Source organism: Physeter macrocephalus, unplaced genomic scaffold, assembly GCF_002837175.3.
Source record: "Physeter macrocephalus isolate SW-GA unplaced genomic scaffold, ASM283717v5 random_12, whole genome shotgun sequence".
Taxonomy (NCBI): domain Eukaryota; kingdom Metazoa; phylum Chordata; class Mammalia; order Artiodactyla; family Physeteridae; genus Physeter; species Physeter macrocephalus.
In genome coordinates this window covers 54,761-66,837 of record NW_021145297.1, presented here as the reverse complement: position 1 = coordinate 66,837, position 12,077 = coordinate 54,761, and the positions used below count along the sequence as shown (strand labels likewise).

The 12,077-nt window shown below is 53.0% G+C and overlaps 2 protein-coding genes across 3 annotated transcripts in view; both read left to right on the top strand.

Moving 5' to 3' along the window:
- Positions 1-1,497: 1,497 nt before the first annotated feature.
- SSRP1 (structure specific recognition protein 1) lies at positions 1,498-10,891 on the top strand. 2 transcript variants are annotated; one of them, XM_007115875.4, is made up of 17 exons: positions 1,498-1,655; positions 2,151-2,286; positions 2,728-2,913; positions 3,546-3,651; positions 3,939-4,129; positions 4,235-4,465; positions 4,606-4,709; positions 4,793-4,921; positions 5,161-5,382; positions 6,141-6,213; positions 6,624-6,762; positions 6,880-6,925; positions 8,402-8,531; positions 8,960-9,130; positions 9,321-9,409; positions 9,954-10,140; positions 10,390-10,891. In XM_007115875.4, the coding sequence occupies exons 2-17, from the start codon at positions 2,233-2,235 to the stop codon at positions 10,459-10,461; spliced, it is 2,130 nt and encodes a 709-aa protein (XP_007115937.1). In that variant the 5' UTR covers positions 1,498-1,655; positions 2,151-2,232; the 3' UTR covers positions 10,462-10,891. The 2 variants fall into 2 exon arrangements, with proteins under 2 accessions (XP_007115937.1, XP_054938064.1); XM_055082089.1 differs by lacking the exon at positions 1,498-1,655 and adding an exon at positions 1,932-1,950.
- Positions 10,892-11,670: 779 nt separating this feature from the next.
- Positions 11,671-12,077, top strand: part of TNKS1BP1 (tankyrase 1 binding protein 1) — a 34,486-nt gene continuing 34,079 nt past the window's right edge. Inside the window, exon 1 of the mRNA XM_055082090.1 lies at positions 11,671-12,035. The gene's annotated coding sequence lies outside the window, so the exon portion shown is untranslated. The remainder of the gene's footprint in view (positions 12,036-12,077) is intronic.

Genomic DNA, 12,077 nt, shown 5'->3' with positions numbered 1-12,077 from the left:
TTCAACCCGGCTCACCAGCTGCTTCATGCTCTCCTGAAAGCCCCTTGCAATATCCCACCCCCCAGCCACCTAACAGCCTGCTTGAGCTGAGTATCCCCTTCATTCCTGAGTGTCTTCCTAAAGCTGCTGGATTCTACAGCCATCCCCTCCTTTCTCGAGTTGCCACTAATAGCACGGGTCATGGGGAGGGGGTCTCTTGGTCTCCTGGGAAGGGGTGATTAAAGAGTCCTATAGTTCCCATTTCCTACTCATGTTGGCAGTGGCTGAAGCTCTACCTCTAACACTGCATTATCATACTGGGTTTTTTTTTGGGTTTTGTTTTACTGTCAGTTTACTTATCTGAATCATTTGTTAGACTACATGGTCCTGGAAGGCTGGTGTTGTTTCCATCTTGTTTACTAGTTTCCTCAAATCTTATCACTGCGTCAGAGCTCAATACATATTCATTGAATCTAGTTGAATTTATGTTGCTAGATAGTGCGGTAACAGCCATTACCCAGAGGTTAAAGTTATGAGTTCAGGGAGCAACAGAGCATTCACGTTGTCTCTTGTCCCGGGATCGAGTTAGCAAGCTGGTGTAACAGTAGGTCAGACTGTCAGAGAAATCTTGAGTTTAAATATTCGTCCTGATGTCTTCATACACGACACATATTATCAGTCATTCTGAATGAGGATGACAGAGAACTAGACTGGGGTAAGTAGATTTGGATTCTTAGTCTTCAGCTTTGTTGCCAACTGAAACCCTGGGCCACTCCTCTTAGGGCCTCAGCTTTCCCATCTGCAAAAGGAGGTTGGAATAGACGAACCCATACATGTCTTCCAGGTCTGGCCTCCTCTGATTTTGCAAGACGCACCCGAGGACTATATAAGGGAGCGGGGCGGGCTGGCTTCTGCAATCCCAGGCTGATGTGATTTCAGATCAGTTCCGGCTCCATGGTGAATCTGACACCAGCACTTGAACTTGATACTGCCACTGGCCAGCCCTTTCCAGGCGACTCACAACTTGCAGTTACTGATGTGAAGTTTTTGGATGCAGTGAACTCATTTCAAAAACGATCCAATCCCATGTGACAGGGGAGGGCAGTACAGTCACAGAGACACCAACACCCGCATTCCCATAGAAGGCAGTGGGAGGGGTCATTTCTCTCCACAACTCATGAAATATTTTCCTTCTGGTCCCACAGACTTCTTTCTACTCCACGAAACCACTATTGTGCAGGAGAGAGAGGACACACATCATTCCAACACGTACACACGCATTTGTGGAAAGTCTGATAAAATACAACTACACAATTTCTCTTTAAATCCTAGTCATCCCCGGAAGTGTCTGTAATTTTTAAAGAGTCCGACGCGCTCCCACTTTCTAGTCGGATGCCAAGCGGGTGGGACTTTAGCGCACCCCTCTTCCCTCGGGTCCTCCAGCGCCGAGGACGCTCTACGTGACCGCCGCTAGGGCGGGCCGGGCTCGTATCTCTCTAGCCAGCTCGTCTGCTCTATGGTCTGTGCCGGGCTTCCGGTGGCGGGACGCTGGGCCGCGCACGCGGGAAAAGCCTCCCCAGCGTCCCCCACATCCCCCGCGTCCCCACCCCCGCTCCGCGTCCCCCAGCGCGCCCACTGCCCGCACCCGGGCCGTTGCGAGGCGACAGCTTGAGAAGGTGGGTGGTCGCCGTCCCCGTTCCCCGGGAGGGCGCGGGCCCTGCTCCCCCGCGGGATGCGCGTGATGGACCATTCCGCGTTGGAATCCGCGGGCAGCGGGCGAATCCATTTTAGGGAGAGGGGAGAACTGTGGGTCCGGGACCGCGTCGCGGCGTGGGCTCCGGGAGGGAAACCCTGCGCTCTGAGCTGGGTTGGGGCGCGGGCGAGGTGCGGCCTCCCGGGCAGGCCCTGGGGCTCCGCTGCTTGTTGCCATGGCGCCCGGTGGAGTGCCCAGAGCGGGTGTCTGGTTGGGATGTAAGCGCTACTTCAGGCAGGCCTGGTTCTCCAGCCCGGGCTGGGCCCGGCCCCTGGAGTTCGGCAGAGTCGGCCTGTAGGTTCCCGGGCAGAGGAGATCTTGAGACATCCCAGGCACAGCAAGGGTTGCCACTTGGCTCCATCCGTGGGCAGAATGAGGTGTTGTCCTTTGTACTTACTTATCTCCCTCTCGAATTCAGATTCCCAATCTGCCGTGTATCTGCACACCTACCCAGGAGTTGGGGCCCAGCTCCCAGTTGAGGACAGCAGCGGCAGGTCGGCATGGCAGAAACACTGGAGTTCAACGACGTGTATCAGGAGGTGAAAGGCTCCATGGTAAGAAGGGTTTGGGTTTTTAATACAGGTGGAGGGAGGGAGGCGGAGTAGACGTTTTGTTTACTAACAAGAGCTTGCCTTGATGTAGCAATATCATCAATGTAGCGACTTTGGAACAGGAGTCAGAGTATGATATGTACATGGTGTCTCCTCATCAAGAAGCAATACTGAGAGTACAAAAATTTTACAATGTTAGAATTGGAAGGGACCACACCTGCTGCTCAGCCCTGAATCCGGAAACTGAGGGCCTGCAAGGGTTCTGGATGCCGGGGCCAGGATTAGAATCCACATTTTCTGGCTACTTGTCTCTTACTGGCCCTCACCCCTTTAACTGTTGCTCCTGCGTTGCTATCTGGCCAGCCCAGAAGGGGTGCTGGGTGGGACTGACCCTGGTCTGCACTGTGTGCTGTTCCCGTGCATTTGGACCTGTTTTTCCAACAGAATGATGGTCGGCTGAGGTTGAGTCGCCAGGGCATCATCTTCAAGAATAGTAAGACCGGCAAAGTGGACAACATCCAGGCTGGGGAGTTGACGGAAGGTATCTGGCGCCGAGTAGCTCTGGGCCACGGACTTAAACTGCTCACGAAGAACGGACATGTCTACAAGTACGACGGCTTCCGGGAGTCGGTGAGGTGTCCTGTTGCCATAGCCCCCTTTTTACTGTGCCGTCTTCTTGATTTTTAACCTTCTAGAGAGAAGTGGGGCTCCTTTTTCGGGTAACCGTGTAGATGTTAGTTTGGGCTCCTTAGTGCAGGACCATTGAAGCCATGAAGCAATCAGTGTTCAGCTTTGGGTGTCAGTCTTGGGAGTTCGTTTGTGCCTTGACTCCGGAAGTTTTTCTACTGTTTTGATTTTTTGGTGGTTTCTGCCTGTTGCCTCTATCCAGGTTCAAGGTCTTACCTGATGCTTTAGTTTGGGTTTTGTCTTTTCATTTTGAACTGCTTGAGTTAAAGACTTCACTTCATCTTCATTTCCACTTTCACTAAAGCAATAGCTGTGCAAAGTCAGAAAACCATTGTGAGGTGCATAGCCAGGAATGTCAGTCCTTTACTCCTCCCCCAGCCTGAAAGCCGGTCCCCGGAAACAACCTTTTTCAAAAGCCTTTTAAACAGCTTTGTAGCTGAGACTTTAAGTCAGTATGGATTTCTGATAAAAGGTATATTGGCGCAGTTTCTCAGATACAGATAATCCCAGAACGTTCAAGTTTGTGTTAAGGCCACTGGGGTTTACTGGGCTTGTTCTCTCCCTTCTACTCACAGGAGTTTGAGAAACTCTCTGATTTCTTCAAAACTCACTATCGCCTGGAGCTCATGGAGAAGGACCTCTGTGTGAAGGGTTGGAACTGGGGAACGGTGAAGTTTGGTGGTGAGTCCTGCGGAAGATTGAGGTCTGGGGGGAGAAGGAAGGGTGAAGGGTTTCAGCCTTTAGCTTGTTTTACTCTCTTACTGCCACTGTTTCTGATTTCCTGTCAGTTTGTAGTTTATCATGTACTTAAATCGAGGACCAACGGTGCACTGTGCCTAGTCCCTGGGGTACAGTATTAACAAAATAGCCTCAGTGCCCTGTCCTTAGGGAACCTATAGTCTGGTGGGAACATAGTTTATGCAGAGCCAAGGGAAGAGCTTGTGGCTCGATGTGCCTCTTCCTCACAGGGCAGCTGCTTTCCTTCGACATTGGCGACCAGCCGGTCTTCGAGATACCTCTCAGCAACGTGTCCCAGTGCACCACAGGCAAGAATGAGGTGACACTGGAATTCCACCAGAATGACGATGCAGAGGTCTCTCTCATGGAGGTGCGCTTCTATGTGCCTCCCACCCAGGAGGATGGCGTGGACCCCGTTGAGGTGAGGCCTTCCCCGGTTGCCTTGGGAGCAGGTGGTGTGGAGCAGGCCCCAGATAGCCCAGGGGTGGGGTCTCTGCTGCTTGATTACCAGTGTGTGCTTTTGCAGGCCTTTGCCCAGAATGTGCTGTCGAAGGCGGATGTGATCCAGGCCACCGGAGACGCCATCTGCATCTTCCGGGAGCTGCAGTGTCTGACTCCCCGAGGCCGTTATGACATCCGTATCTACCCCACCTTTCTGCACCTGCACGGCAAGACCTTTGACTACAAGATCCCCTACACCACAGTGCTGCGTCTCTTTCTGCTGCCCCACAAGGACCAGCGCCAGATGTTTTTTGTGGTAAGCAGAAACCGCTGGGGGTGCATTGCCCTGGGTTTTGCCCGAGTCTTCAGTAGACGTAGCTGACCAGTGTTTAGTTCATCAGCACGTTCTCGTGGAGCATTGACTGGTGCTGAACTTGGTCGGCTCTTCTTTCCCAGATCAGCCTGGATCCCCCCATCAAGCAGGGCCAAACCCGCTACCACTTTTTGATCCTTCTCTTCTCGAAGGATGAGGACATCTCCTTGACTCTCAACATGAATGAGTGAGTGTGTCCCTGGCCCAGGCAGGAGACAGGTGTGCCAGCAGAAGGCAGCAGAGCTCGTGACCACGTCTTCCTGTTTGCAGGGAAGAGGTGGAGAAGCGCTTTGAGGGGCGGCTCACCAAGAACATGTCGGGATCCCTTTATGAGATGGTCAGCCGGGTCATGAAAGCCCTGGTGAACCGCAAGATCACAGTCCCAGGCAACTTCCAAGGGTGAGAGTGCAGCCCTGGGCCCGTGGCCTGCTGGGGATGGGCTGTGCCGTGTCTCCGTGGTAAACCTGTCCTGGGATGGGAATGCAGCTCTTTGGAGGCCTGGTTGGGTTGTAGCTTGGTGGTGTCAGTTGCCTCCATCATAGCAGCTTAGTGAGGTTTACTCACTTGAGGGCCTGAGCACACACTGTGCCCCCTGCTGCTGAGGGGGCACTGACTGGGCTCCCTGCACCTTCCACCAGGCACTCGGGGGCCCAGTGCATCACCTGCTCCTACAAGGCCAGCTCGGGACTGCTGTACCCACTGGAGCGGGGCTTCATCTACGTCCACAAGCCACCTGTGCACATCCGCTTCGATGAGATCTCCTTCGTCAACTTTGCCCGCGGTACCACCACCACTCGTTCCTTTGACTTTGAAATTGAGACCAAGCAGGGCACTCAGTATACCTTCAGTAGCATTGAGAGGTGAGAGTCTCTGCCAGTCACTTCCTGGGCATCCTGGTCCTGACCCAGCCTCGACCGGGAAGGCTGGCATGGCCTGGGGGGTACTCTCCAGGGTTGGGACTCTTCCCTGACTCTTTAAGCCTTGAGCAGAATTTTCCTTGTGCTTCCTGGCATTTGGTCCTCCTCCTCGGAGTGCTCGGGCTTTGGCAGCCTCTCCATTGCTTTCTTTCTGTACTTTAAAAAGAAAGTCGTTCTCCGTATTACGAAAGCTCTGTGTGTTTGGTACTAGCCCTTCTTCTCCTCCACGCCCCCCACGATGGAAATGCTGTCTCCCTCTTTCCTGGAGTGAGCTTTGTGCCCGAGAACACGGCAGCTAATGTTTATTGAGTGCTCGCCGTGGGCTAAACGTTTTACACACATCTTCACACTTAATCCTCATAACAGCCCTGAGAAGTATAAGGTACAGACCGGTAAAAAGATGAACACATCCCCTCCCCCCGCATCCTCCCCTTGCTCTGTGCATATTGGTAAATAGGTGCACCTCCCTCCCCACCTTTTATTTCCCAGAACTCTTGAGACCATGCAGGTTTCCTTCAAGGCTAGTGCCTGACTCCTTCTTCCTGCCCTCTTCCGGGAGTCTCTGAGCTGTTGGGTTGGAGAGTGCGGTCAAGAGCTCCAAGCCCCACAGTCTGTCCTGGCCCGTGGGTGTCAGGACAGCATGGGGTCCACCCCTGTGTTGGCCCTGCCTGTCTAGTAATGTGGTGCATCTCTCCTCACAGGGAGGAGTATGGAAAGCTGTTTGATTTCGTCAATGCAAAAAAACTCAACATCAAAAACCGAGGATTGAAAGAGGTACCTGTGTGTGTGGAAAGGATGAGCCTCTCTCCTGTTCTTTCTGCGGGGCGAAGGGGCAGGGGTTTGTCTGGCTTCTTTTTCACTCTCTTTTCTCTTCTTACTCTTATAGAAAAAAGAGGTGCGTGTGACCCCTTCCCCCTCCTGGTGCAGGTTTCCTCAGCATGACCTTAGAGCAGTCTCTGCAGCCCCTCAGGAGCCCCCAGTGGGGCTGGGAGAGGGAGGGGCTTGGACTAACCCCGTCAGCAGGAAGTCTGGGGCAAAGGCCCTGCACGTTGGCTGCGTGTGGACGAGCCAGCCCCAGGGTCTTCTGGGCGCTGCTCTGATCTACTCACAGGCATGGGGAGTGCTTTTTTGAGTCTGCAGGCGCCAGGGTGGGTTGGCCCTCACTCTCACCTCTGCCTGACTAGGGCATGAACCCCAGCTACGACGAATACGCCGACTCCGACGAAGACCAGCACGATGCCTACTTGGAACGGATGAAGGAGGAGGGCAAGATCCGGGAGGAGAATGCCAATGACAGCAGTGATGACTCAGGAGAAGAAACCGGTGGGCTCGCCTTGGCAGTGCTGTGCATGGGGGCGGGTCGGCTCTTACGTGGGGTGGGGGCTGGGCGTCTGGGATTTCCCTGGGGGCAGAGTTGATGCATCCGGTGCTCTTTTTCAGATGAGTCATTCAACCCAGGTGAAGAGGAGGAGGATGTGGCAGAGGAGTGAGTTTTTTGGGTCCACCTCGTGGGGGTGAGGTGGCGGCCTATAAACTTAGGGGACCAGAATATTTCTGGACGTTCCCATGTGTCAGCGTTACCTACTGACCGAGGGTGGAAAAGTGACCTCCCGTGAAGTGATACATGGAAATGTTTCGGAGGTTGTCAAGATGCTTTGTAAGTGCAAGGCACATTGTGAAGCCAGAAAACGACAGTGGAGAGAGAATAGGAGTAAGCATCAGTGCTTGCCAGCTTCCCAGCTTCCCAGCTGGGGATCATTGCGTCAGGTGTTGCATCGCGGTGTCCTCGCCTGTGAGATGGCAGTATTCTCTCCGTGCCGTATCCATCAAGACTCTTGATCGCTGATGTCAGAAATACGACTCAGACTGACTTTAGCGTAAGAGGGAATTTTATAAGCTCACGTAACTGGAGAGTCTGGTGATAGAATTGGCTCAGGCACTTGGACCCAGGTGCTTATCAGCTGTGGGGAATCGTTTTATTTCTTCGGATTTCCTTATTTTTAGATAGGTTTGCCCCATGCGGTGTTAAATGACCCTGAGAAGCTTTGGACGGGCTTAATCCTACTGGGTTAACACCCAGAAGTGCCAGTTTTCTCAGAGCAGTGGTAAACAGTGTGGTTACTGCCCCTTCCTGAGTCTGAGTTACTAGGACGTGCTCTGATGGGCCAGAACTAAGCCATTTACCCGCCCTTGGAGCCTGTGGTTGGGGTGAGCCCCTCCTGAATGGGGCAAGGTGGTTCGCAGCAGGAAATTGGAACTCTCTTAATCCAGAAGAATTGAGAATGAATGTTGGGCGGCAAAAAGAAAAAAAAAAAAAAATCTGCTAGAGTTCACTAGTTCTGCTTGCCGCATGCTTATGAGGTCAGTGAGCAAATGCTTGTGAAAATGCCTTGAAAACGGCTCAGCACCATTCAGGTGTAAAGGAGCTCCACCTTCTGAGGAGTTCCAAGTGTAACAGGTAGGAGTGTGTGTTGTTTGGGTGGGCACTGGGTTGGACTGAAGTTGGTTTTCCCCACTTTTTATATAGTAACTAATTATCTCTTCATCGGAAAAGACTATAGGGCAGAGTAAAACGGTTAGATCAAAGGAAGTGGTGAAATGGACTTGGGGCATGTTCTGGGTAAGACAAGACAGTGGTTTTGTCCCCAGGAACGTGGGGACGGTGTAGGACCTGGGTTAGGTAGGCCATGACCAAGGAGAGCCACCGAAGCGCGTTGGTTTATTTGTTTCTCACTGATTGATTCAGCAAGTAACCCGCTGCCGTGGCTGGGTCTGGAGAGGATGTGGTTGAAGCCACCTCAGCACAGGGGAGGAAGCAGGGTTGGGGCCTGGTGGTGGGAGGCCATGGTCCTCCTCCCTCTCTCCTTTCCGGGCAGGTATCCTTGGGCTCATCTTCCTCCTGTCCTGAGGTTGCGGGGTGCTGTCCTCTCTCCCCGAGTCTAAGCCCCACTCTCCTTGACAGGTTTGACAGCAACGCCTCTGCCAGCTCCTCCAGTAATGAGGGTGACAGTGACCGAGAAGAGAAGAAACGGAAGCAGCTGAAAAAGGCCAAGGTGGCCAAGGATCGCAAGAGTCGCAAGAAGCCCGTGGAGGTAGAGACTCTGCTAAGTGGGAGGGTGCTGGGGAAGCTGCTCTCTTTACCTTCTCCTGTCCTCCACCAGTAGGGCCTGCTGCCTGGTCCTCCGGGGCTGATTTTTATAGTCAGTGATGATGGCCTTGAAGAACATCTTGGAAATTTTTCACTCTGGCCCTTGAGATAATCAGCTTCCGGGAGATTTGAATTGGGGGCAGGCTTCTTCTGTGCCAGGAGCCCAAGGAGAGGGGCCCCTAGTGAGCTTGACCCTGGGGTGCAGAGGGGAGGAAGACATGGTCTTTGTCCTCGGGGAGCTCTCAGTCTGGCCTGATGCTGCTTAGTCTCCTCTCCATTTTATCCCCCTAAGAAACTGTCCAGATAGGTTCTTTGGGAGAATGGGGGCGTTTGTGGAAATAGACAGCCGAAGGCATTTGGGTTCTTACGTAGGTGAAGAAAGGCAAAGACCCTAACGCTCCCAAAAGGCCCATGTCTGCCTACATGCTGTGGCTCAACGCCAGCCGAGAGAAGATCAAGTCAGACCATCCTGGCATCAGTATCACGGACCTTTCCAAGAAGGCAGGCGAGATCTGGAAGGGAATGTCCAAAGAGAAGAAAGAGGTAAGTAGCTGCGGACATGAGGGGTTGGTGGGACTCTGCTGTATTGGTTTAGCCTATGTCAGGGAAGAGGCCTCATTTTTCCCTCTGTTTTTCCTCTGTGTGTGTGTGTGTGTGTGTGTGTGTGTGTCCTGTGTGTGTGTCCTGTGTGTGTGTCCTGTGTGTGTGTGTGTGTGTGTGTGTGTGGAGACAGGAGTGGGATCGCAAGGCTGAGGATGCCAGGAGGGAATATGAAAAAGCCATGAAAGAATATGAAGGGGGCCGGGGTGAGTCTTCTAAAAGGTGAGTATTGGGAACAAAATGGCCCAGTAACTGCTTTCTTGGCAGATGTTTTTGCAATTCCAGGTTGAGGATTGGGGTGTTAAAGGTAATAGATATGCTTCTGACCGTGGTGGGCAGTGCTTCTCAGATCTGGGGAGGCAGTTGCCCAAGTGTGCATAATGTGCTAGAGAATTTCCGAAGTCACTTGGATAAATATGGCTCATTTTCCTAAGAGGGTCAATTTTATGTGAAGGTATGGGGAAATTAAAAATACTTACTATTATGGAGCATAATCCATATGGATTGTTAAAGATAAAGTAAGAGGTTTTAAGTAAATTTTGCACATAGGGCTGCCTTAGGCTGTGGCCCCCGATTCTTCCAGTTACTCATTTATGATGTGCTCCCTTGGGGCACCTGGGGCTGGGGTGGCTGGCTGTGCACATTTGGAGTGAGCTGGGCAATGTGGCTGGGACTGGGAAAGGCCCTGGTAAAGCCAGGAGGGGTTTGGCCTTGGCCATGGGTGGGAGCTTGAGGGCCCAGCCCCTTTCCCCTCTTGCTAATCTAGGGATAAGTCAAAGAAGAAGAAGAAGGTAAAGGTAAAGATGGAGAAGAAATCAACACCCTCTAGGGGCTCATCATCCAAGTCTTCGTCAAGGCAGCTGAGTGAGAGCTTTAAGAGCAAAGAGTTTGTGTCTAGCGATGAGAGCTCTTCAGGAGAGAATAAGAGCAAAAAGAAGAGAAGGCGGAGTGAGGTGCAGCAGGGGTCGGGGGGTCGTGGAGCCTGGGAGGGTGAGGGACATCTGAGTTGGCGGGGCAGGTGTTTCTGGACCAAGGGTTGTGGTTGGCCCTTAAGAGAAATGAGAGGTGGGATTCTGTGGTTCTGAAGGCTAGTGCTGGAGTCTAGGGAGGGGGTTGGGAATTGGGGACTCCTCACTGAAAAGTGGCTGGGGGGGCGCACCTGGACTCTACACCTTTCCCTTTAAGAGACCTTTGGTTTTCAGGACTCTGAAGAAGAGGAACTAGCCAGTACTCCCCCCAGCTCCGAAGACTCGGCGTCAGGATCTGATGAGTAGAGAGGAGGAAAATTCTCTCTTCTTGGGCTTACCCTGTCACACCCCCAGTCTCCCCGCCCCGTGTTTTGGTACCAGTTTCTCCTCGTATGAAATGTAGTCCTTGGATTCCGTGCCATCTGAACAAGCTCTCCTGCTAGTATGCACTTCCCTGGGGCAGCAGGGGAGGCGTCTTACTCTGCTGCTTCACAAGGATGGCTCTTTATAATTAGGGGAGAGATTGGGTGGGAGGCCGGGCAGTGCAGCATCCAAATCCTTGTCCTGCTTTCCCTACGTTTGGGATCTAGCTGCTGCTTGTCCTGGTCAAGTTGCTGCAAGCAGGGGTCATGTGAGGTCAGGTCTGTAGCTCCTAACCGGGGCCTATTTCTACTTTTATTTTGTATTTCTGGTCTGTGAAAAATCAACATTTAATAAAGGGAACTGACTTTGGAAACCATGTCCTTATGCCTTCTCTCTAGCCCTGTTGTTTTGCTGCCACTTTTGTGTTTACTGCACTCTTCTGACCCTTCATCTGGGAAGCAAGTCTCCAGGTACATCCTGTTCTGTTCCCGGCTGGACAAGCATCGTTTTTCACTGTCTTCTGCTGGGATGGGCCACCTGAGAGTCTAGAAATGAGAGCTGATCTGATTAGGAAGTCTGTCTCACAGTTGCACTCCATTAGCCAAGCTGAGGGGGCAGCTCCGGCTCCATCCTTAATCACCTATGAGTCAAGGGTTTTCCAAGTCTTTAGATAATGGAATCAGGATTGACCAGCTTCCCTGCAGCAGGGGTAATGGAAACCTGAGCCCGGAGAATGGGGGAAGATGAGTGGTGTGTGTGTGTGGGGGGTGGTGGTGGTGGTGGTGGTGGTGTAAGTCTGATGGAGATGCAGGAAAGGTGTGGAGTATGTGTGAAGCTTTTCTTATGGGACGAAATGAGTATGCTGCGTTTTTAGGTTGGGAGGAATTTATATATGGGAAGGGAGCATAACAGGAGATAAATGAGGATTAGCGAGGAAAATAGAGCTTCCGGTCATCCCCGCGGTGGCTCTAAACCTGAATTTATACACGTGGAGTGGCCACGTTGCGTAGGCCCTTAGGTGTTTGCATAGGAAGCCTCTCTAGTCGGCCAATGGTTACCTTTTCTCTAGCCGTGACTCTATGGTGCTGCAATCAGTACAGGCGGCTGGGCCTGAGAATTGGGCCGTCCTAAGGCAGTCTCCTCTCTAGGCAGTCGTCTCGGTGGCCATTTTGCCCAAGCGCTCTTTAGCGGCTAAGTTGCGTCAGTTTCGCCGGGGTCTGAGCCTGTGGGAGCCCCCTCATTTGTACGACTCATTGATAATTGAGTACCTGGGCTGCGCCTCTTTGCGTACGACCCGGCGGATTCTGCACGGTCTATCCACTCCCGGTTTTCACCGGTTCATGGATATTCATGAGGCGCTTTGGGGGCGTGGACCTGGGCGGAGCTAGGGGCGGGGCCCCGCCACAGCTCGTACTGGCTTGGTCCCGCGGTGACGGCGGCGGCGGCGGTAGCGGCGGCGGAGACTGGCATCGGGGTGTCGAGCCCGAGCAGAGCGGAGCCGGATCCTGGGGGAGCGCGTGAGTGTGCGGGGGTGGGAGGGCGAAGGAGGGGGCGGGGTC

What these genes read in the sequence shown, in the direction of transcription:
- SSRP1 (XM_007115875.4), top strand. Translation starts at nt 2,233, where the DNA reads ATGGCAGAAACACTGGAGTTCAACGACGTGTATCAGGAGGTGAAAGGC. An exon ending in ACGACGGCTTCCGGGAGTCG is followed by an intron (nt 2,914 to 3,545) that starts GTGAGGTGTCCT and finishes TTCTACTCACAG; the next exon opens with GAGTTTGAGAAACTCTCTGA. An exon ending in TTGACTCTCAACATGAATGA is followed by an intron (nt 4,710 to 4,792) that starts GTGAGTGTGTCC and finishes TCCTGTTTGCAG; the next exon opens with GGAAGAGGTGGAGAAGCGCT.